Genomic DNA, 25198 nt, shown 5'->3' on the forward strand with positions numbered 1-25198 from the left:
GACTAGTTTACTAGGTTTCCAATTCCTGTTTACTTTCCCTCTGCTAGTGGCCTGTGATGAAAGCGATCTTGAGGTCTTAGTCTGAACAGTTGGCGACAGGTGCGTCTAGATTTCTAAGCTAGGCGACAGGCCTACTATATACTTGTTTTCTCAACCCAGAGAAGCAGTTATTGGACATCACTTGCATGTGCTCGTCACTACTGGCATCCCAGGACCATGGCCAGCTACCAAGCCACACTTGCTATTCTCAAACTGTTCACAAGCCTCATATGTGTCTGTAAGTCTGGGGGATTGCCTTTTACTTGCAGTACTTAAAAGGCCACATCATGCCCAGTTTAATATGTGGAAGGAAATCATCTGGAAACGTGACAGAATATCCAGTCTCCACACAGAAAGCTCTCCAACACAGGACACAAATGGATGAACAGCTCCACTAGAAAGACATCTACTGTAAGATGTAATACATCTCACCTCAACGTCTCTAGTTTACAGCTGGGATCATTCAGTCTGTCTGTGAGCTCTCTGACACCTGAGTCTCCTGGGTGATTGTAGCTCAGATCCAGCTGTTTCAGGTAGGAGGGGTTTGATTTGAGGGCAGAGGACAAGAGAGAACAGCCCTCATGTGTGATGAGACAAAGAGACAGTCTGAAACAAGAGATGCTCTTTCTTAATCATAGATGAAGGAAAATGCATTGAAGGCATACAAGTAATTTGCATATTCAGTCAGTTTGACTGACAGTCCCTAAATGTCATCTTTTAACATGACAAGTGCAGATCATTATCAATATTCAGAGATGTCCAATTTGTGGGTAAAATACTATTACATAACATTCCTAATTACTGACCTCAGTGTCTCCAGCTTGCATTGTGGATCTCTTAGTCCTGCACAGAGCAGCTCCACTCCTTCATCCTGCAGGTCATTGTCACTCATGTCCAGTTCTCTCAGATGGGAAGGTGCACTTTGCAGCACGGATGCCATCATTTCACAGCTTGCTTTAGAGAGGTGGCACAGATTGAGCCTGTTTCAAAGGAGAGTGGAAGGTCAGTCTTTGAACACTGGACATTTTCAGACCATCCTTCAGCACCATGAGGTCACTGTATCTCATGAGGATGGACACAGACACAGATGTGTGTAGCACTCACATTATGTACACAGCACGGACATGGACTGGAGAAACACTACATTACACACTCTGAAGCCATGTAAACAACTTGTTGTTGTTGTCTTGTAGTGTCATGTGGGCAGCAGGGGTGATTCATGTTCCTAGGGGTTACCTTAAAGGGATAATCCGGAGTGAAATGCACTTTAGATCAATTTTTCGGACTATTGGGAGTACATACGTTGAGTTGACACCAAAATCATGTCATTCGGATGTATTTTGAGAAAGTTCGAGCTCACCGTTTTTAGCCAAAACTCGTTAGCCTGGAGGTGACTCGGGCATGTCATTTCGCCGCTACAAAACGCTATTTTTATACCTCTTCTACTGTTCCAAACAACACTACACTTACGTGGTAGTGAGTAGAGGGTCCCTAAAGCCAAACCGAAGTATCCCCACGTCTTTATGTGGTCGGATAGAGAGTCCAGAATGAATTTAATCGAGTCAGTACCTTTCCGGAAATGTCGCTGTTGCAGCTAGCAACGTTTTCACAACACTTTACTAACATTTCCGGAAAGGTACGGACTCGATTAAATTCATTCTGGACTCTCTATCCGACCACATAAAGACGTGCGGATACTTCGGTTTGGCTTTAGGGAACCTCTACTCACTACCACGTAAGTGTAGTGTTGTTTGGAACAGTAGAAGAGGTATAAAAATAGCGTTTTGTAGCGGCGAAAGGACACGCCCCGGTCACTTCCAGGCTAACGAGTTTTGGCTAAAAACGGTGAGCGCGAACTTTCTCAAAATACATCCGAATGACATGATTTTGGTGTCAACTCAACGTATGTACTCCCAATAGTCCGAAAAATTGATCTAAAGTGCATTTCACTCCGGATTATCCCTTTAACTTATGGCAAATAATTGATATCTTCCTGACTGATTGACCAAATATGTCTAAATGTATCTCATTGACTTTTGCAATGTTTTTTTTCACTATTCTGAAATGCTTGCATCAAGGTCAAGGTTTCTTTATTAGGTCTCCCAAGAGAGAAATGTGTTTTGGATAAGGGCTAAGCTGCCACAGTCAGAATACACAACAAATCACAGGACATAGCACATATGTTATACATAAATGACACTACCATCATGTTTAAAGGCCAAAAAATAGCCCATAAATAGCACTCTCTCTCACCCAGTCCCATTAAGCACAGTCCCAAAGTAGACACTCTCTCTCTCTCTCTCTGTACTCTCCAGTCACACACACCACATCCATACACCACAGCCTCAGCACATCTCCACTCAGTTCAGCCCCCATACACAGCCCCCTACTCAGCACTTAGTACTGGTTTTGGGCCTTCCTACTGTTCTGCCCACGTTGCCCATTCATCATGTTGACTGACAGGGGGACAGAGGAATGTTTGTAGTGATTGTGCTAAACAGAAAGGGACCCTGTACCTCCTTCCTGTGTTCATGAGCTCATATTCTTGGTACAGCACATGGGAGGGGTCAGATAGAATTCTGTCAGCCTGCTGTAGAGTGGACTGCTCAGATATGTCTTGGAGAGTGAGGGGAGCAGGGACTCCATCCAGCTGTTTTGACCACATTACCTGGTTGGGCCCTGAACTTAACTGTAAGATTTGCAAACCAGCTGGTGATGCCATAGTGCAAGATGGACTCTATGGTGGCTCTGTAACAAATGAACATAATGCTCTCACAAACCCCAACACTCTCAGTCTCCGCAGGAAATGGAGACGCTGGTGCATTTTTGTCTAAATATTTGCCACATGTGTGCCAGTTAAGATCTGTATCAAAAGTGTATCCCTAGATATTTGTAAGATGTAACTGTAGCATCCGCCACATAAATGGTCATATTAGTTTTTAAAATGATCTGATAATATTTTCATTGCAAAGCAGATAAGATTTGCTATTCTTATTGGCATTTTTGTAAGAGTATCATGTTGCTTAATAATTAGTATATGTCTTTAAAAAAACCTGGCCAGGTACTATTGAGTTATTTTTTCCCTCTATCTATCTTGCTTATTATGGGCGTAGGTCGGTGATTCAGGGCAAGCACTGAGCAGATAGGGTCCGGAGCTGTCACTCACACTTTCTTCTGTCACCCGCACCCACTTTTCTGTTGGGCCCTATGGCTGCGCTCGGGATAGAATCACATGTTGCCTTTTGAACGGGACGCGGAAGATAATGGGGGCACGAATGTATGAATGAATGAGAAAACAAGAGGTAGAAGGCCGGCTGCTTTCTGATATCCTCCTGATCGTGTCCGATACATTAAGAGAATTCTACCATCTCTGCTTTTACGCCCGACGTTGGAATAATCATCTGTTTTTCCACGGATCCATTTTCAACTGTTTCAAGGAGGTGAGAGCGATCTTTTTTTCTCCATTTTTGCTTGCGGGAGTTTAAGAGACTGTTTTGCTCAAGCATTTCGATTTATGGATTATTTTTGCCATGGATTATTGTCGTGTTGGTGGACCGATTGAAGATCCCGAATTTTTCGTGAACCTTTTTTGTTTAATGGACTAAACGAAGTGCTTTAGGCGCGTCTTTCCTTTTATTTCTTGTGCCGCATCTGCGGTTTTGGACAATGACTCTGGCCTGCGGGCTTATTCTCTCTCTCTCTCTTTTTCCACTTACTCACTCTCACGAAGCACTTAAATAAATCAAAGCATTATAGTATAAGTTTGAATGCGTGTTTATGAACGAATTTCTTTAATTTTGTGGCGACTCGAGCCGAGTTTGTTACATAACCTGTCTGATGTTACAGCCATATATGGATATTTTCAATTAACATAATTTTATATGGAATGAATGAATGAAAGGTGAGTGAAATGTCTGGCACAGTTTTCAGTATGTGTGCACCCTTCTGTTTCTACACACACTAACAATACACACAGCATGGGGAATGAACAATGATTACATGTAATAATGGAGGACAGGAGTGAAGTTATCAGCATGAGTGAGTTCAAACGGTAAAATGCAGATGAAAGCTCATAGCGGCCGCCATTAGGACGCGCCTATGAGCTGCCACATCACACTGGGAATCTATAGAGAGCTGAAAGAGTGGATGCCAGGCTGGTGGGAGTTCCTCTGCAAATGTTTTATTAAGAAAAGCAGACATGCCATCTGGCCCTGTTGCCTTGTTAAAGCATGTAGTTTTAAATACTCTGGTAATCACCTCTGGATCTACTGTTATTCTGTTAATATCAACATGACAATTTACTTGATCTAAAACTGCATCCTGCAGGTCAGAGCTGGGAAGGTGTCCCTTGCAGCACTGATGTCATTATTTCACAACTGCAAAGCAGAGGCTACATCCCGACCTCAGTGTCCAGCTCCCTGTGTGGATGTAGAGCTCTATTTGTGCATGGACACACTAGCAGGAAGCACTGAACTAATCTGGGGTCAACTCTCTCTCATCAACACATCCACAACAATCAGAGCAAATGGTTCTCAAAATGCTTCTATGCCAAAATTTGGAATGTGTAGTATTACTGACCTCAGTTTCTCCAGGTGGCAGTTTGAGTTTCTAAGACCAGAGAGCAGCTTCTCTTCTGATGTTTGCAGATCACAGCCACTCATGTCCAACTCACTCAGTTGAGAAATATATGGCCCTAAAACTGAGACCACAACCTCAGAGTAGCTGTATTTGAGTCTACAGCTGATGAGTCTACAGAGAGAGAGGAAAACACTATAAGCAACAGGTCCTCTATTTTTTTATCTTTTTTTGCGGTGATGACGGTGATGAGCTCAGACCCGCTGTAGGCGTCACGTGACAACAGTTTTGCAGTAATACGGTTACCATCCCAGCCATAGACATATATATGTATGGTCCCAGCCCTATTCACAAATATAGAATGGCAATGAATAAAAGATGGACCGTTTTTAGATCCAATAGAATGCACCAGTCTGTGTGAACTGTGCAAAATTACAGACCTCACTTTACAGTCTTGATTCAGTGGTTGATGGAGCAGTTCTCCTCCACAGTCCTGAAGCTCACTGTCACTGATGTCCAGCTCTCTTAGGTGGGAGTTTGCCCACTGAAGAGTCAAGGCCAAAAATCTTCCTCTCAGTTTACAGCCAACAAGTCTGTAAAAGAATAAACCACGCAACACAAGATTGCAAATAGTGAACTCAGAGATATCAATACAAGAATAAAACCCTGATGTTGATATTGAATGGATAACACAGTCTACAGTTAACAGTAATTTAAGTGGGACACATCAGCAGGGAGTGTTATACCATCAACTGGTCTGGGACCAATTCTCTCACATTAATATTGACACAATAAAAGATAATGTTTCACCAATTCATGTCTTGATTCACTCCATAACAGTGAGATTCACAAGTTCTCTCCACTTCAGATATTTTACAGATATGGCTAGAATGACATATAAGCTTCAACTTTAATGTGCAGATAAGACCTCTGTGAATTCTGTGCCTTTCAGTGTATTACTGACCTCAGTTTTTCAAGTTGGCAGTTTGGATCTCTAAGACCAGAGGGCAGCTTCTCTTCTGATGTTTGCAGATCACAGCCACTCATGTCCAACTCACTCAGTTGAGACATACATGACTGCAGAACTGAGACCACAACCTCAGAGGAGCTGTCTTTGAGTCCACGGCTGATGAGTCTACAGTGAGAGAGGAAAACACTATAAGCAACAGGTCCTCTACTCCTTACATTCCCAAATATGAAATGCCAATGAATAAAAGATCAACTGTTTTTAGATCCAATAGAATGCACCAGTCTGTGTGCACTGTGCAAAATACAGACCTCACTTTACAGTCTTGATTCAGTGGTTGATGGAGCAGTTCTCCTCCACAGTCCTGAAGCTCACTGTCACTGATGTCCAGCTCTCTTAGGTGGGAGTTTGCCCACTGAAGAGTCAAGGCCAAAAATCTTCCTCTTAGTTTACAGCCAACAAGTCTGTAAAAGAATAAACGTAACACAAGATTGCAAATAGTGAAATCAGAGATATCAATACAAGAATAAAACACTGATGTTGATATTGAATGGTTAACACAGTCTACAGTTAACAGTAATTTAAATGGGACACATCAGCAGGGAGTGTTATACCATCAACTGGTCTGGGACCAATTCTCTCACATTAATATTGACACAACAATAAAATATAATGTTTCACCAATTCATGTCTTGATTCACTCCATAACGGTGAGATTCACAAGTTCTCTCCACTTCAGATATTTTACAGATATGGCTAGAATTACATATAAGCTTCAACTTTAATGTGCAGATAAGACCTCTGTGAATTCTGTGCCTTTCAGTGTATTACTGACCTCAGTTTTTCAAGTTGGCAGTTTGGATCTCTAAGACCAGAGGGCAGCTTCTCTTCTGATGTTTGCAGATCACAGCCACTCATGTCCAACTCACTCAGTTGAGACATACATGACTGCAGAACTGAGACCACAACCTCAGAGGAGCTGTCTTTGAGTCTACAGCTGATGAGTCTACAGTGAGAGAGGAAAACACTATAAGCAACAGGTCCTCCAAACTCCTTACATTCCCAAATATGAAATGCCAATGAATAAAAGATCAACTGTTTTTAGATCCAATAGAATGCACCAGTCTGTGTGAACTGTGCAAAATACAGACCTCACTTTACAGTCTTGATTCAGTGGTTGATGGAGCAGTTCTCCTCCACAGTCCTGAAGCTCACTGTCACTGATGTCCAGCTCTCTTAGGTGGGAGTTTGCCCACTGAAGTGTCACAGCCAAAAATCTACCTCTCAGTTTACAGCCAACAAGTCTGTAAAACGTAGAGAATCAACAAATAATCACACCATCAGAAAATCTAGGAATGGAGCAGGAAAAGAGTTGTACTGTATATGGGTCTCAACACTCTTACACAGCTAACATCTGTTAAAGTGTAACTCCACAGTAAAATCAACCTAGGGTCTATTCACGGTAATTAGCATCTTCACAGTTTTGATTGAGAGCAAAACTACGTTCATTTGTGACAGAGAGGTTAAGGTGCTGTTTACACGACAGCGTTTTTTCATCAGTTAGGCCTTTCGTTTACACGACGACGCCGTTTTGGCGGCTGAAACTGCTTCTAGGGTGGAGGTTTTTGAAAACCCCTTTTCGTTTTGCCGTGTAAAGGCACATCTGGGGTTTTTATGACGACATAGCCCCACCTCGAACCTCTAGTCCAGCCCCCGCGCTTGACCTCACCTGACTAGACCCTTGACAGAACAACAACAATGCTGGATCACGGAGCCTTGTGTGTGCTCGTAGGCTCTGCATTAAGTTGATTACGACTACGTGTTCATTAACTCTTCTAGCAGGGGGAGGTGGTGGATTTAAAAGTAGGGATGCACCGATCCGATATTTGGATCGGATATCGGCCCCGATATGAACAAAATAGCTGGATCGGGGATCGGAAAAAATGAGCCGATCCATGGGCCGATCCGAATTTAATATAGTCTCAAAAAAAGGCTGAGCCATGACGCGCAACCAGCCATTTAGCGCAGCTCACTGCTGCGGGTTAGAGTGTGCCTCACCTCACTGTGTGCTCTGAGTGTCTAAATTAATGGATGGGATAAATACAGATACCAAATGTATGTCATAGGATCAAAAGAATATCTATACTAACCACCATTTGTCATAGAATAATTACGATCTTCATGCGTTTTGTTGCATTTAGGCAACACGTTAATGTGTAACAGTCAACAAAATAGGCTACTCAAACTAAACACATTGTCATTTTCATCTCATCTGTATTAACTGTTCTTGGTATAAAGACATGCAAATGTTCAAATTGGCTGTTAAAAACGTATCATTTATTAGATAAAACGTACAACTTCTACCGTTTACCACCATTCAAACTCCGTGTGAACTAATTAGTTTATCGTGGGGATACTGCGGGACCTTACCACTTTGAGTAAATAGAGGGGTTTCGCGGGTGACACCATTTTGGCAGGGGTGTTTCAATGTATGTCACTAATATGGGATTTTTATCTGCAAAATTGTTTTTTTGTTAAATTTATTATTTAGTAATAACTGTGAACTTGAATTTGAATGCTGTTCCAAGTTGCTGCTGGTGTACAACTGTTTATTTTTAACATTAGTAATATAATCAATAATGATGATGATAATTATAATAATAATAATAATAATAATAATAATAATAATAATACATTACCTTTATATCTAAGTGTTATTTTGTTAGATTTTTTTTAGAAAAGTAATGTTTAGTTAGGGAAAGAATGAAGAATGAAGTCAAGCCTGATGCCTTTAGTCTTTTCCACATGGTGAGGTATACAGTTTATTAATTAACAATGATATCGGATCGGTATCGGATATCGACCGATATGCAGAGCCCAGGCATCGGTATCGGTATCGGGACTGAAAAAGTCGGATCGGTGCATCCCTATTTAAAAGTAGCCTATAACTATTTTGGCGCAGGTTATTGTTAATGCGTTGTCGCTGGTCGTCGAAATCATGCAGAATTGCAACGTTTTGTTCCAGCATTGTCAACAAAATGCAGCAGTGCTGTGCTTTGCGTAGCCCAAGTAAATAAAATAGCCTACCCTAAATCATTTGTAGTGTCTGATACCACAATAGCTACTGGCACGCTGGCCTCCTTTACATTTCAGTAAATAATGTAGGCGGTCCGTCGCCTATATTAACCGTGCATTCGAAATACAGGGTTGCTTCAGGTGTTTGGCGGCGGGCAGTTCTGATAGATATTCGATATTATTCTAGGGGGGCATACAATAACATTACAAGACAGAAACTGAAAAGCAATCCTGTGCATTAGCTCTCAATGGTTGTGCAAACATCCACGATGTAGAGTGTGCTTGACATAAAGGGCTGCCAAGTTTCATAACATCCGGTGAAAGTTTTTTTGACTGTCACTCAAAGCGTGACACTTGACAGCTCCGATTAGAGTCGCTTTTTTGAGCGCGCTCATTGAATGACGAGGAAAGGTATTTGCATAGCTACTGTTGGGAACACCCACTGGCGTGCTTCTTCTGGGCAACTTGGCGTTTTCACCTCTGTGTGTAAACGCAAATGTTTTTTTGACCGTTATCGTTAAAAGTGTGAAAGCGGTGAAGACAAAAATGCCCTGCGTCGTCATGTAAACGGGGTCTAAAACAAGACCTGTATCTGTAGGAAGAAGATTGCATGGCTTCCTGATCCAGTATAATCAAATCAGGATGCGCATCAACACAACTGCTGATCAATGCGCCCCTGCACTAAAGGAAATGCCCTTCAAATCTGATCAGTGATTCAGTACATCCGGGTTCAAAGAAAATCTGTCTGGTGCTGGGAGTAATTTGTCAGTGTGTCCGTCTTTTCTTTCTGTCTTTGTGTGCCTGCATAACATACTGCAAAGTCTGTGTCCCTTATCAGTGCTCTCTTCTGGTGCTGCCATTTTATTTGTTTATTTAGCAGACGTGGGGTTCTCTTTGAGGGAGGCTAGTCATCTATTGGTGGAACCCTGTAGGTGCATGTTTGTTCAACGCTAGTGTTACGTCAGCGTTGTCACCTACTGCAGCGTTGTCACCTGCCGCAGCGTTGTCACCTGTCCACTGCAGAACCTTAGAGAACAATAAGAAACCTGCCGCTTGCCGGTGGCTAATATGATCCCCGCCTAATGCTGCTACTGTTTGGTTTGACAGTAAGTGTCATTAGTCTACAATATTACTAACCTCAGTGTTTCCAGTTTGCAGTTTGGACTCTGTAGAGCAGAGGGCAGATTTTCTCCTGACGTCTGCAGGTCATTCTGACTCAGGTCCAGCTCTCTTAAGGGGGAGTTTGCAGACTTCAGAGCTGAGGCCACAATCTCCCAGGACTTCTCTGTGAGCTCACAGCCAGTGATTCTACAAGAAGGACAGTAAAAGAGCAGTACTGTATATGGGTCCCAACACCCTTATGCAGCTAACATCTGTTGATGTTAATGTTTATGTCCTGGTACACAAAAGATGCTCTTATCAAAGTGACGTGCAACACAGAAAATGCTGTAAATTAACATTTACACACTCTTCATTTTTTGTCTTCATCAACACAGCGCAAACATTGGGAACCTGATCATGTTTGAGAAATTTGAGAAGTTTGTGAGTTTTGAGAGTGATAAATCTCTGTGGGAACTAATTATTCTGCCCGGCTGGTCAGATTATGTCTAGAATGATAAATGGTTCATTAAGGATAAGGGTGCGGTAATGTACTCTACTTTGACTGGGAACATTGGACTTGTACACATCACACACTACCACAGCCCAAGTCTGATTTATTAATCTGGCCTATTTAAGGGCTCATCTATTGAGTGACTTTTTTTTGTTTGTATGTAAAAAATGCTGATAAATATAGATGAACATAGATCACATGCTTGTAAACTACTAATGCTGTTATCATCTGGTTGACGCATGTGACCTACGTTTAACAGTTTGTGTCTGCTAACTGTCTGTAAAAACCTAAAACCATGTAACAGAGAATCGCAAATAGTGATATCAAAGAGGATATACTATATCAAGAGTAAAAACACAGATGTCGTTACTGTCAGCTTAGCACAGTATATGGTAACCAGTATGTCTCTACGAATAGTCTCCAATATTACTGACCTCAGTGTTTCCAGTTTGCAGTTTGGACTTTGAAAAGCAGAGACCAGCCTTTCTCCTGACTTTTCCAGGTCATTCTGACTCAAGTCCAGCTCCCTCAAGGGGGAGTTTCCAGACTGCAGAGCTGAGGCCACAATCTCATAAGACGTCTCTGTTAGATTGCAGCCAGCAAGTCTGCCAGACAAACAAGAGAGGAAAAAGCACTATAATAATGTGTGTTAAAGCTCTTACAGTTTTTTCCAATAGTTTACACACAATTTTGAAAACGGGGCTCTTTTTGTCTAAACACATCACACATCTAACCAAACACAACACCCAATCAGCAGAACATAACAGATTGTTAGCAAAATGAAATATTTCTGTCAAAACAATAAACACATTGATAAAACCTTATACTGTTCTCATATCACTAACACATTCTTTGAATGATTCCACACTGTCGCTATCTTATACACACCAACACAATAAATTCAAAACATATCTGTAAAAACCCTCTTCCAATATATGGATCTTATTCAGACATATTGTTTGAGAGCATTAGGACAATTTAGATTACAAAAATATTTTGATGAACCCTCATCAAGCAATGCACAAAACTGATGCTGCAGACAATATTTCTTTCTTTCACTGTACCATATGTTCAGTTACAGTGACAAGTCAATCAACAGAAAATGGCAAAATAATAGTTCTTACAACTGTAAAATGTAGAAAAATAAAAATGTGTACACAAATGAAAAGTACTGTACACTTACAGTCACTGAAGAAAAACTAAAGCAACAATACAAACAAGTAACAACAATACGTAATACTCTAATCATCTCTCTGTCTAGCTGGATCAAGCCATGAGAGTTCATCCACATCACAGGCTAAGGGTGCCTCTCATTTGGGCTTTTATACATCCTCCCTCGCTCCTCGGGCCTCGATCCTCACTGATCGACATAAAGAATAATGGGGCGAAAAACAATGGGATAGTCTATCCAGTGTTAGTTATAGATCAGTGGGAACGCCCCTCGAGGATCGAGCATAACACACCTGAGTGCTGCGTTTTTAATTTTGCACATGTGTGCTTACACACCTGGTAGATGTGATATTTCAATTAGTTCATCAGTGTGGTCATTGGCAAGCCAGGGCTTTGTAATGAGAAGGAAGTACCTAACAATCTCTATCTGTGTCTAAGGTGTTAAAATGTGTTTTACGTTTTGACATTCACTGTGTGTAATGTTTTGCAAAAAGTGTGAAGCTGAATTTGTGCTTAATGTTGTACTGCTCTGCGCAGGTGTTTTGCTTCTTAAGTGTTAAGTATTGTTAACTGTCTGATAACCTTAATTTTAGTGTGTATACGATTGGAAAAAACTGTAAAACATTATAGGTGTGTGTTTACATTAGACTAGTGTAAAACAGCTGGACATGCGGGTCTAGCTCTTATCACCACCATTTTCCCAATCCCTCTTCTCCCTCCCTTGACTTGAACTGTCTATTCTATTTCAAAGTACGTATTAATGTGCTTAACAATATCCTAGTGGCACTGTTACTTTGTACTTATTGCAATTGAACTGTAACTGTATTGTACCCGTATTGTACCTTGAATGTTGTATGCACGTGTGATGGATCCACTTTGGATAAATGCGTCAGCAAAAGGATTAAACGTAAATGTAAAACAAGGCACTGTATGTATTGAAGTCTTGCTTTAGTGTCTAAGGCCCCGCACACACGTAGCCGGGTATCTGCTTAAACAAAGGTATTTGTCTACGTTTGGACCTGTCATCCACATGACAACGCATATTATGTTTAAAAAAACTCGGGGCAAAGTGAATTCTCTGTTTATAAATTGGCGCGTAGCCAGAGATAACCGGAGATCTGTGGTTTCGAACGTCAGAATATGCGCCAAAACAACAACAAATCTGCTCTGACGTCAAACGTGCGACCTTTGTTCACTGCAGAAGCATGGATCTGAGTGCCTTGAAAACGAAGATGTTCGGTTATGTGTGGAAAGTTTTTTTTTTTTTCAAAAACGAAATAATGTGGATAAAATTATTTCATACACGGAGGGGGGGGGGGGGGGGGGGGGGAATTTGGTTTTAAAAATCCCCGGCTACGTGTGTACATAGCCTTAATGTGCAGCGATATCTGCACTCTGCACTCTGCACTCCACATCTCTGGTTGAATGTAAATATTGTAGCAACCAATGTGGAATGTGGACTCTCCACAGAAGACTCAGATTCAACTGGTGTAAACATGTGAATGTAAACAAGGCTTTTGTTTCTTCAAAAATCACACCTTTACACTTATGAGGCCCAAATGTACACCTGGTGCAAAGTACAATGCAAGGCTAGTTCTGATCTTACACCTAATAAAGTGATTAATTTTTTGCCAGTTGCACTAAATCTTGTGCCAATACAAGCGGTGTGGCAATTAACAACAGAAGGTGTTTTCTGGCGCAAGATCCAAAAATCATTATTTCATCATAATCATAATCTTATGATTAATATACTGTATATCCTTAGGATTTTTATTTAGTCCTTCAAACATTACTGGGGTAAGTGTTGCCTTTTCCAGGCATACTGTGTAGAACTGTTTTGTCGTTGTCTATGAGACAACGGTGAAGTTAGTTTCACTTTGCCTATGAGAGTCACAAACAGGTTTTCGTAAAGCAAGGTTTAGTGGAAGCCCTGTGTTCCATACACGGTCTCATGTGCAAGCAGATTTCTTCAAATACACTGATTGTCAAAATACTGATACACTGTTTGCTGCTACAAGGAATGACAGATGTCATTCTCATTTGTTTAAAGAATGTTACGCCCAAAACACACCCAAGAAACAGAAAAACAACCCTTTTGAACAATGCGCCTGGTCTTTGATCACAAAATCATGCTGTTTTACTAGCGAATGGAGACTGGACTTCCCTTAAACTCTGGGTCTCTGAGTAGGCATTTCTGATTATTACAATAGAGCCCATAGTGACACTATAGTAACATCTCTTACAGGTAACTCGGTTCTATGACAACAGAACTGAACTTCCAACAATTTAGCATCATTCGCTAATGTAGAACATAACTCACAGAGCCTTTCTGCAGTATCTCACGGCTGGAACCAGTCTCCTGCGACCTTCTGGAGAGGTTTTGTATTTGCTCAGGTCAAACTCATCCAGCACCTCATCAGACATCAGAAGCACATGAGCCAAGGCTGAGCAGTGAGCCAGTGTGAGCTGTTTCACGGCACCTTTCTCTGCCTTCAGGAAAGCCTGGATTTCATCATGAACAGAAGAGTCATGCATTTCCACCAGGCAGTGGAACAGATTGATGCACCTCTCGGGGGAGATATTTGGTCTCTGCATCATCTTCAGGTTCTTGATTGTTTTCTTCACACTCTCTGGGTTGCTGTGTGTGTCTGTCAGGAGACCAAGCAAAAGTCTCTGATTTGACACCAGAGAAATGCCATGAAGGAAGCGAACAAACAAATCAAGGTGTCCATTCTTGCTTTCCAAAGCTTTGTTTACAGCATTCTTCAGCAGCTCATCTAGAGGCCAATCTGCCAAAGACATGGACTTTCTTTTAAGAAATGGTTTCAGGACCTCCATGTTCTTACTCAAGTAGGAGGCAAACACATGAAGTGCAGCAAGAAACTCTTGGATGCTCAGATGGACAAAGCAGTAGACCTTCTTGTGGTGAAACACACATTCCTCCCTGAAGATCTCAGTGCACATGCCAGAGTACACTGAAGCTTCACTGGCATCAATGCCACACTCTCTCAGGTCTTCCTCATAGAACATGAGATTGCCATTCTCCAGATGCTTGAAGGCCAGCTCTGCCAATTTCAATATGACACCTTGGTGTGACTCCAGGAGCCTCTGTCTATCTGTCTCACTTTCCTCTTGATACTTCTGGTTCTTCCTGGTGGTCTGGATGAGCAGAAAGTGTATGAACATCTCAGTCAGAGTTTTGGGGGCTTCCTTCCCATCATCCTGTTCCAGTATCTGCTGAAGGACAGTGGCTGAGATCCAACAGAACACTGGCATGTGGCACATGACGTGCAGACTTCTGGATTCCTTAATGTGTGAGACGATTCTGTTGGCTTGATTCTGGTCACTGATCCTCTTCCTGAAGTACTCTTCCTTCTGTGGGTCATTGAACCCTCGTACTTCCGTCACCTGACTGATGCACTGAGAGGGGATCTGACTGGCTGCTGCTGGTCGGGAGGTTATCCAGATGAGAGCAGAGGGAAGCAGAGTTCCCTGAATGAGACTCGTCATCAGCACATCCACTGATGATGTTTGTGTCACATCGGACAACTTCTGGTTCTCTTGGAATTTCAGTGGAAGTCTACTCTCATCTAGACCATCAAAGATGAACACAATGTGGCAGTCTTTGTATTCACCATCTTGAAGCTCTTTAAGCTCAGGGTGGAAGTCAAGCAGGAGTCTGTGAAGACTGTACTCATCATGTTTGACCAAATTCAGCTCACGGAATGGAAGCACAAACATGAAATCTACATCCTGGTTAGCTTTCTCCTCTGCCCAGTCAAGGATGAACTTCTGCACTGAGACAGTTTTTCCAATGCCAGCAATCCCCTTGGTCATGACAGTTTTGATATGTCTCTCCTGTCCAGGTAAGGGCTTGAAGATGTCATTACAGTTGATTGCTGTGTCTTCTGTGGTTTGTGGCCTGGATGCTGACTCTACCTGCCAAACCTCATGCTCATTATTCACCCCTTCACTCTCTCCCTCTGTGATGTAGAGCTCTGTGTAGATCTTGTTCAGGAGTGTTTGAGTCCCTGACCTTATGCCTTCACATATGCTCTCAAACCTCCTCTTCATGATGGCTTTATGGGTCATCAGTACTCTGGTCAGGACATGGTCATCTGTTTGGAAATACACAAACAAATGAGCATTATTCATAACTAGATGTACCGCAAATCATCTTTTTGGCAGTACACAAACACACAAACAAACCATCATTTAAAACAAATTAGTCAGTGTTTCTAAAACACCTTTTCAGCATAACAATATTAGATGATGAACCATTTTGGTTTATTTTAAATAAATGGTCTTTATATTCAGCATGAATCCTGCTCTTCCTAATAGATCTCCCAGGCTCACCTGTTAGTTTGGCCCTTTTGACTGGAGCATGCTCAGTTTGCAGATGGGTGCTGCCTGTCATGACTGTGTGCTCATCTAAGGGAGGATGTGGAGAGATCTGTGCCGTGTGGATGTGTGGATAAAGAGGTTGCTGGATGTGTGGATGATTATGCTGCCCCATGGCTGAGTTTGAGTACTGAGGATACTGCCCCCTGTCTGTGTGTGGGGATGGAGGAACTTCTGCCATGTTTGCGGATGGGTTCAGATGAAGTGCCATTTCACTGTGTTGGTATGACAAAGGTTGTGCCATGGCTGTAGGTGGGTATAGGTGAGGTTGTGCCATGTCCATAGATGGGTATAGGTGAGGCTTTGCCATAGTTTGTGGGTATAGGTGAGCCTGTGACATATTTTCAGGTGGGTATAACAGTGGTTGTGCCATAGTTGTGTCAGGGTTTATAATGGGTTGTGTTCTGGATCTCTTTCTGCACTGGGGGCAGCTGTAGTCTCCTGATGGACCAGACTGGCTCCAGTAGCTGCTGATGCACTGCTTGCAGAAACTGTGTCCACAGCTGGTGATGACTGGGTCCCTCAATAGCTGCTCACACACTCCACACCTGGACTGATCCTGGGTCAGGATGTGCCTAAACCGACAACAGGGATAATTGCACAGAAAAACACATCATCATCAAGTCAATAACAGTGCATGCACACGTAAAGCCATATGGTCACATTAACACACATTAAAAAGGATTTGTGCTGTTAAGACATACAAACAGGTTTGTTGATTACAGTGTGTAGGATGTAAATGTGGTCAGTGGTACAATGTTTTGGTAAGCCAATCTGACCTTTACTCAAGACATTGTGCTCAGTACGGAAGGCCTGAAGACGGGCGTTTTAGAATACAGCAGAAAACCTCCCCCAGGTTACTGTTCACACAGATGCCTTGGTAGTTAATTTGGGTCAAATTTGTCTCCACTCTTAAAGATAGGGGATATAAGCCCCCTGTTCCAGACCTCAGGAAAGTAAGCCAACTTGAAGAACGAGACTGAACAGGTTTGAAGGGGCCTTTTCGAGCTCAGAGGCGCTGAGTTTCAACATTCCAGACCTGACACTGTCAGGTCCACAGGCTTATTTTGCTTTTAGTTCACGGAGTGTGTTTTCTCAATTCCTGCTGTGAGATTAACTCTCTCTCTCTCTCACACACACACACACACACACACACACACACACACACACACACACACACACACACACACACACACACACACACACACACACACACACACACACACACACACACACACACACACACACACACACACACACACACACACACACACACACACACACACACACACACACACACACACACACACACACACTCTCTCTCTACTCTCTCTCTTACACACACACAAACACTCTCTCCTCTCTCTCTTTAGCTTTCTCTGTCTTTCTCTCTCTCTCTCTCTCTCTCTCTCTCTCTCTCTCTCTCTCTCACACACACACACACTCTTGTAAATGGATACAAAAAGGTGAAATCTCACTTTGAATCAGATTGTGGTGGTCCACTGCTGAAATTGGGATATTGTCCTATGGACTGGTCACTCTTCATGGACACACAGCTGGGCGCTGGAGACACTGGTCTGTGTTTCTGTGGTCTGGTTATATAAGAAGACAACATATATAATAGAATGAGCTAACACATCTTCACAACACTAATGAAAGCTACAGTAGTTAGAAGTGCTTGCTTCAAACACATTCACGCTTGCACGCTCATTTGCGCGCGCGCTCACACACACACACACACACACACACACACACACACACACATAGACTCTCTACTCTCTCTCTCTCTCTCACACAAACACACACACATCTATTCTTGTAAATGGATACAAAAAGGTGAAATCTCACTTTGGATCAGACTGTGGTGGTCCACTGCTGAAATTGGGATATTGTCCTATGGACTGGTCACTCTTCAAGGACACACAGCTGGGCACTGGAGACACTGGTCTGTGTTTCTGTGGTCTGGTTATATAAGAAGACGACATATATAATAGATTGAGCTAACACATCTTTACAACACTAATGAAAGCTAGTTAGAAGTGCTTGCTTCAAACACGCTTGCACGCTCATTTGCGCACGCGCTCACACACACACACACACACACACACACACATACACTCTCTAGTCTCTACTCTCTCTCTCTCACACACACACACACACACACACACACACACACACACACACACAAACTCTCTCTCTCACACACACACACACACGTCTACTCTTGAAAATGGATACAAAAAGGTGAAATCTCACTTTGGATCAGACTGTGGTGGTTCACTGCTGAAATTGGGATATTGTCCTATGGACTGGTCACTCTTCATGGACACACAGCTGGGCACTGGAGACACTGGTCTGTGTTTCTGTGGTCTGCTTATATAAGAAGACAACATATATAATAGATTGAGCTAATACATCTTTACAATACTAAGGAAAGTTAGTTAGAAGTGCTTGCTTCAAACACATACTGTACACGCTTGCACACTCACTTCCGCGTGTGCTCACACATACACACAGACACACACACACACACTCTCTCCTCTCTCTCTCTTTAGCTCTCTCTTTAGCTCTCTCTCTCTCTCTCTCTCTCTCTCTCTCTCTCTCTCTCTCTCTCTCTCTCACACACACTCTTGTAAATGGATATAAAAAGGTGAAATCTCACTTTGGATCAGATTGTGGTGGTCCACTGCTGAAATTGGGATATTGTCCTATGGACTGGTCACTCTTCATGGACACACAGCTGGGCACTGGAGACACTGGTCTGTGTTTCTGTGGTCTGGTTATATAAGAAGACAAAGCCATATTGTAATACATTGAGCCAACACATCTTCATAATATTAACACAGGTTAGCATGTCTACCCTTGCTTCAAATGCATACACAAAAACTCAATGGCACACATGAACACACACACACACACACACACACACGCACACACACACACACACACAGACACACTTGCTCATTAAGGAAGTCTCTCTCTCTCTCTCTCTCTCTCACACACACACACACACACACACACACACGTTCTCGGCTCTCGCTCACATATACAAACTAACTCTCCTGTCTCCTCTCTCCTCTCCCCCCATCACTCTCTCTCTCTCTCTCTCACACACACGTACGCACGCACGCACGCACGGACGCACGCACGCACGCACGCACGCACGCACGCACGCACGCACGCACGCACGCACGCACGCACGCACGCACGCACGCACGCACGCACGCACGCACGCACGCAGGCACGCACGCAGGCACCCACCTGTCTACCCTTGAAACAAAACAGACTGTAGTGGTCCTCTATTGAAATCGGGAGGTTGTCCAAAGGACCATTCAATGCTTAAACCCTAACCGTGATTCTTGTATTACAATTTCTAAAACTATTAACACTTATTGCAAAACCACTCACAGAATTTGCAAAGCTAAAAGCATAAACACTGCTTTGCACTCAGTTTGCAATTATGTAACACACACTTTGCAGAACTGTACAGTCCGCTGCACAGCACTCTTTTAGCAGAACTGTAAACTCACTGCTTTACACTCAATTCCCAAATGATTTACATACTCAAAACTATACACATGTACATGTATGGCTATTATTTACACTATTCTGCCAACTAGCACACTGTCACATGTGAAAACTGAGAAAGAGGACAAGGAGGAACAAGAGGAGGACGAAGAGGGGGATGAGGTAGGGTAAGAAGAATAGAATTACTGATGACATCAGAGCTACAATAGTGAACCACGTAATCAACCATGGAATTGCCCCTGAGGGAACCCAACGGGTTCAGCCTAAAATCGGCTGGTTTTCAGTCACTTTGCAGTGTTGTAGCGCTGCCATACTCAAATGAGAAACACAACAATACCACGTACTGTACTGTATGTAAAGATACTGAAATAGTTACTTTACAGAATCGCTAGATGTCCGGATGCGGGGGCAGAGGAGAACAAGAGACCCCTAGAATCAATATGATTGCGAATAATCCCATTAGACTACAAGCAACACAGCAGCGCATAATTGAAGATGACACCACCTTCCAAAACATACACCATGTGAGTATTTCTGTATTATGTTGTGTACTTGCCAGCAACAGAATCTGAACGACACAACAAATCTACAGAGTCCCTTTTGAAAGAAACAGTGAAGGTGTAAAACAACTGCAATATGACTATGTGCAGGTAAGCTACTGTATGGTATCATTGGTACTGAATGAAGTCCATACTGTAGTGCTGTGCATGGCCCTGCTGTGCTGCATTTGTCTGGTCTTCTCAAGAGAGTGAAGGCGCTAGAGGCAAATGCCATGGGTCATGAGCTGCTTTTTGTGGATGAGGCAGATTTTAACCTCACTAAAACAAGGAGACGTGGCAGGAACATTATTGGACATCGTGCCATAATCAATGTCCCAGGACAACCCAACTATGTGTGCATAAGCCAAAATGGTGCTGTTCACCATCATGCAACAGCAGGCTCATATAACATTGCACACATTATTACATTCCTTGACAGCTTACATGACATGATCACTATACTGTTCAGAAACCAGAGCAGACCAGATACTCATCATATGGGATAATGCTACTGTAGTTTCCATAGGGCTGCTTTAGTCCGCAACTGGTTAACAGATCACCCACTCTCCACTCTCCCGATCAACGCATAGCCCTTTTACAGGCAATGGAGGAGGCATGTGGGGACTTTTGATCAGGCATCATGTCAGGCCTGGATACGGAATTCCAGAAGATATTTTTCTCCTGTGTTTAATAATAGAATGGCGTGTGTGTGTGTGTACATCACAGACAGAAATTTGCTGTAAGTGCCACAGATCCTCACATTTCAAGATAAATTGTACTGCAAAGGCAGCAAAGGGGCCTTCAACAAGAAATATGGCCATTTTTTCACTGTTGTCACAATCTTGAAAATGCAGGACACCTATTTGGAATTTGGGGAAGAAGGCCTGTCTTATGTTTTCACAGTGTAGAAAGATGTGCTCCACTGTCTCAACCAGCGTGGGAATTATACCGCGGCCATGCCCTACACTTGGCCTTCATGCCCCCTGAAAAATAAAAACATTGTACGGCCACAGTGGCCTTTGTGCCCCTGCTAGGGTTGCCAACTGTTCCGTATAATATGGAATGGAAAGAAATATGGAAAAGGAAAGTTGGGATCTTACGTTACACAAGGTCTGTAGTGCTTGATCAACTAAAATACTGTGAACATCAGTGGAAACTACTCACCTTGGATAAGACAGCCCTCTTCCTGTGTTGACCCCCTGATGCCCATCAGTGGAAACTACTCACCTTGGATAAGACAGCACTCTTCCTGTGCTGACCCCCTGATGCCCATCAGTGGAAACAACTCACCTTGGATAAGACAGCACTCTTCCTGTGTTGACCCCCTGATGTCCATCAGTGGAAACAACTCACCTTGGATAAGACAGCACTCTTCCTGTGCTGACCCCCTGATGCCCATCAGTGGAAACAACTCACCTTGGATAAGACACTCTTCCTGTGCTGACCCCCTCATGCCCATCAGTGACGGGCTCCTCATTCTTCATGGACACGTGGCTGGACACGGCACATGCTGCTCTGCCTGTCTGATTTCCACCAACAGCATCCTCTCCCTCTTGAGGGACATCCATCCTAATCAATCAATAAGAAATAAACAGAGAGGGAAAGAGAAAGGTGAGCAATCTTCTCTAAAAAGAGAGATGAAAAAATATATATTTCTGATGAGAGGTTCCTCAAAAAACACTTACTTTTAGCAGCTACATGGACCAATCAGATCTGTGGATCCATTTCTGCTCCAACAATAGCAGACGTGTTGATAGAGATCAGGGAACCACTGACAGAGGAAGTAGCCTGCAGCCTATAATGGAAATCAATATGAACACGAAAATGAAAACGAGACCATTCCCACCACTACTTGTACTATCACAATAATTAATAACCTTCTAGCCTGTGCTTAGTAGGCTACTATTATTTATTTGCCAATTCGCTGTAAGGTGTGCTGCTCTGACTGTGTCTGTTGTTAAACTGTAACGCTCTAAGGGACATTACAGGAATGGACATTTTGGACAATTTAGGCAGATAGATGTCAAATGCTCTATTTTAACATTTTCTTTTGAATATTTATTTCAGAAATATAGGTAATAAACTATAAGTTATGATTTATCCAGCTCAGGCATTAAAGGTATTTTCCCCCATGTATTTTTGCTGAATGTATGCAACCCTGTTACCAATACATACAATGGAAAAGTGTGTAAATCATGTTAAATTAAAGAAATACATGAGTTGTCATAATGCCACTCAACATCTTTAAATAAAATACCCTGGTAACTATAACAATAACCCTATCACTCTACTTCACGTACAGTCACAGGGTTGTGAATCAATGCTTCAGCCTTTCCCTCAAGAATAGAAGCTACATTTAGCTAGGTTTATTTGTTAAGGTCAAGTACCAATGATGTTTTACACAATGCATAACATAAACATTATTCTATAGAAGTGACAAATAGGTTATAACACTGCTACATAATACTGGCAGTAGGCTAATGGGCTACAATTACATGTAGATTAGGACTGACTCTGAGGTGAAGGCTGTGCTTTTGAATGGACAACTTCGATAAATGGCAGTGCATTTTTTATCAGCAGGGGGAGCCCGTCGGCCTACTTTTGAGGCTTAGAATAAAACAAGGAAAAGTTCATTCAAATATTTCTCTGATGCTCATTCCAAGATGTCGTGATGCCTTATTTCAGACATAGGGTAACAAGAAGCTAGGCCTATAGGCCTACTGTATGGCCTACATGTCAATAAAGTAGGATAGTCTACCTACAGCATTCTTTATGGCTGATTCGCGTCGTTGTTCGGTAGGCCGTGTCTACCTCGCCTATCTGTCTAGGCCTAATTGCTTGATTAAAGATACATAAGTTATTTACATCTAGGCTACGTTTCGGTTGATCCATTTGAGACCTAATTTAGGCCAATTTGACTGAAGTCGCAACGTCGTTATGAAACGTAGACCTGAGCCTAGTTAACGAACAAATCCATGACGTCTGCGACAGATGTCCCTCTCTAAGTTATCTCCAGGTACCACGAAACCGACATCAATGGACATTCTCTGTAATCGATCACAACTGTACTGTACATTTAACTCACTTTATCTACTTACCTTCACAAAACGTCCGAAATGTTCTTGCCCGAACACACAGCGGTCCCTTGAGATTTACTTTCGATTTAACTTGTTCCGCGTTCATCACGTGGGCAAACGCTGCGTCTGCGGTCTGTTCATTAGTCCTTGAACCAGAAGAGTTGGTCGATTGAAATAAAACTCATTGGGATTTTTTGACAGGAGTTGAGCGATATTGTTTTGGTAGTAGCATTGTCTGTGTTATCAACCTGTAGCCTATATATTTGTGCAACCTGTAGCTTAGTATATTTATGCATAGCCTACTGTAGGTTCACATACATACTGTACTATTCACGTGGCTGTAAGTTAGACACACGCACTCACTCACGCACAAGCACACATCATGCACATGCGCACGCATGCATGCACGCACGCACGTACACACACACACACACACACACACACACACACACACATTGTCTACCTTGTAAATGGATACAGAAAACTGGATTCTCACCTTGGATCTGATTGTGGGTGTCAACTATTGAAATTGTCTGTGGTTCTATGACTGACTTTCATTGTGTGCATAATGTCACATACTCTGTGCATGCAGTCACGTAGCTCTGACAGCTAGTTCATGTCCCCTCCTGTCGAGGGTTGTCAGCTTTGGATGTATTTTCATTTTCTGTAAATGTTCTTAACTTGCTTAAATTTGTGTTGAAGTTGAAAACCAGTGTTGGTTTGTATACAGTAGGTTGTATTGGAATAGTGTGATAATTATTGCATACATAAACATAATAGCCTATATACCGCGGTCAGAACTGTGCTTATAACATGGTCAACACTACACTCTTGTGGTCATAAAGTGCTACTGCAATTCCTCATGATCTTCCTTTAAGTTTACCGTAACTGTCAGTGTCCAAATATATATATTTCATGTCTGACTACAGTAAATTACCATCCACTTCAGACCTGCTCTATCCAACAGACTTTAAAATGTGACCCCCATAAGTCTCCAAACCTTTCATGATGGCTCCAACTAAACATGTAACCAATAGGGCAAACATAATTGCTCTGGTCTGAAAGTCTTCGTCTGAGATTTATGGTGTGCGTGTGTTCTTTACAGGACAAATTCTAAAGTATTTTTCTATTTTTTCTATTTCTTTTGTACATTTTTCATCACAAAAAAACCCTGCAAAACATTTTTATCAAAAACTCTTCATCTGGTCTGTGCTTTGATCAACAGTAGAGCCTATTTTCTCATCTACAAGACATTGTACTTGTAGTGATCAACAGTAGTACGTGGTCATCAACACGACTTTGCTTTGGTTTATATTCTTAAAAGCAAGTACTTCTGTACTTCAACTTAAGTAAAACTCTGCCTTTGCAACTTCCACTTGGAGCAATGTTAGTGAAGGTATCTCTATTTCACTTCAGTAAAGGAGTTGTGTACTTGTATTGTAGTAATATAGTGAAGGTGCATCTCTATTTCACTTCAGTAAAGGAGTTGTGTACTTGTATTGGAGTAATGTTAGTGAAGGTGTATCTCTATTTCACTTCAGTAAAGGAGTTGTGTTGTACTGGAGTAATATTAGTGAAGGTGTATCTCTATTTCACTTCAGTAAAGGAGTTGTGTACTTGTATTGGAGTAATGTTAGTGAAGGTGTATCTCTATTTCACTTCAGTAAAGGAGTTGTGTACTTGTATTGTAGTGATATTAGTGAAGGTGTATCTCTATTTCACTTCAGTAAAGGAGTTGTGTACTTGTATTGGAGTAATATTAGTGAAGGTGTATCTCTATTCCACTTCAGTAAAGGAGTTGTGTACTTGTACTGCAGTAATATTAGTGAAGGTGTATCTCTATTCCACTTCAGTAAAGGAGTTGTGTACTTGTGTTGTAGTAATATTAGTGAAGGTGCATCTCTATTTAACTTCAGTAAAGGAGTTGTGTACTTGGTCCAGCTCTGCATTGTGACATGGAGCTCAGAGTGAGGTCTGGGGCAGCAGGGGCGCTGGACAACTTGGGAGGGGGTCGCCAGACCAGCCATCAGCTGGACAGAACTCTAAACACAACTTGGGAGGGGGTCACCGGACGAGCCATCAGCTGGGCAGAACTCTAAACACATTACTGTGCTGTAAAACACATTATTGTGCAGTAAAACACATTATTCTGCAATAAAACACATTATTGTGCGATATAACATATTGATATATGTGAAGTGATGTAGCCTATATA

At 42.3% G+C, this 25198-nt stretch overlaps 1 protein-coding gene across 1 annotated transcript; it reads right to left on the reverse strand.

Annotated features, from left to right (window-relative positions):
* Positions 1 to 13754: 13754 nt before the first annotated feature.
* Positions 13755 to 23123, reverse strand: LOC134087535 (NLR family CARD domain-containing protein 3-like). Its single transcript, XM_062541095.1, has 9 exons — positions 23005 to 23123; positions 21592 to 21701; positions 21323 to 21475; positions 18502 to 18615; positions 18096 to 18212; positions 17688 to 17801; positions 17318 to 17431; positions 15795 to 16414; positions 13755 to 15556 (listed from the first exon to the last, which is right to left on the reverse strand). The coding sequence occupies exons 3-9, from the start codon at positions 21472 to 21474 to the stop codon at positions 13755 to 13757; spliced, it is 3033 nt and encodes a 1010-aa protein (XP_062397079.1). The 5' UTR covers position 21475; positions 21592 to 21701; positions 23005 to 23123.
* Between the last annotated feature and the right edge of the window lie 2075 nt (positions 23124 to 25198).

Source organism: Sardina pilchardus, chromosome 1 (assembly GCF_963854185.1).
Source record: "Sardina pilchardus chromosome 1, fSarPil1.1, whole genome shotgun sequence".
NCBI lineage: Eukaryota > Metazoa > Chordata > Actinopteri > Clupeiformes > Clupeidae > Sardina > Sardina pilchardus.

What these genes read in the sequence shown, in the direction of transcription:
- LOC134087535 (XM_062541095.1), bottom strand. Translation starts at nt 21,474, where the DNA reads ATGGATGTCCCTCAAGAGGGAGAGGATGCTGTTGGTGGAAATCAGACA. An exon ending in CCACCACAATCTGATCCAAA is followed by an intron (nt 18,213 to 18,501) that starts GTGAGATTTCAC and finishes TTCTTATATAAG; the next exon opens with CAGACCACAGAAACACAGAC. An exon ending in CAAAAGGGCCAAACTAACAG is followed by an intron (nt 15,557 to 15,794) that starts GTGAGCCTGGGA and finishes ATTTCCAAACAG; the next exon opens with ATGACCATGTCCTGACCAGA.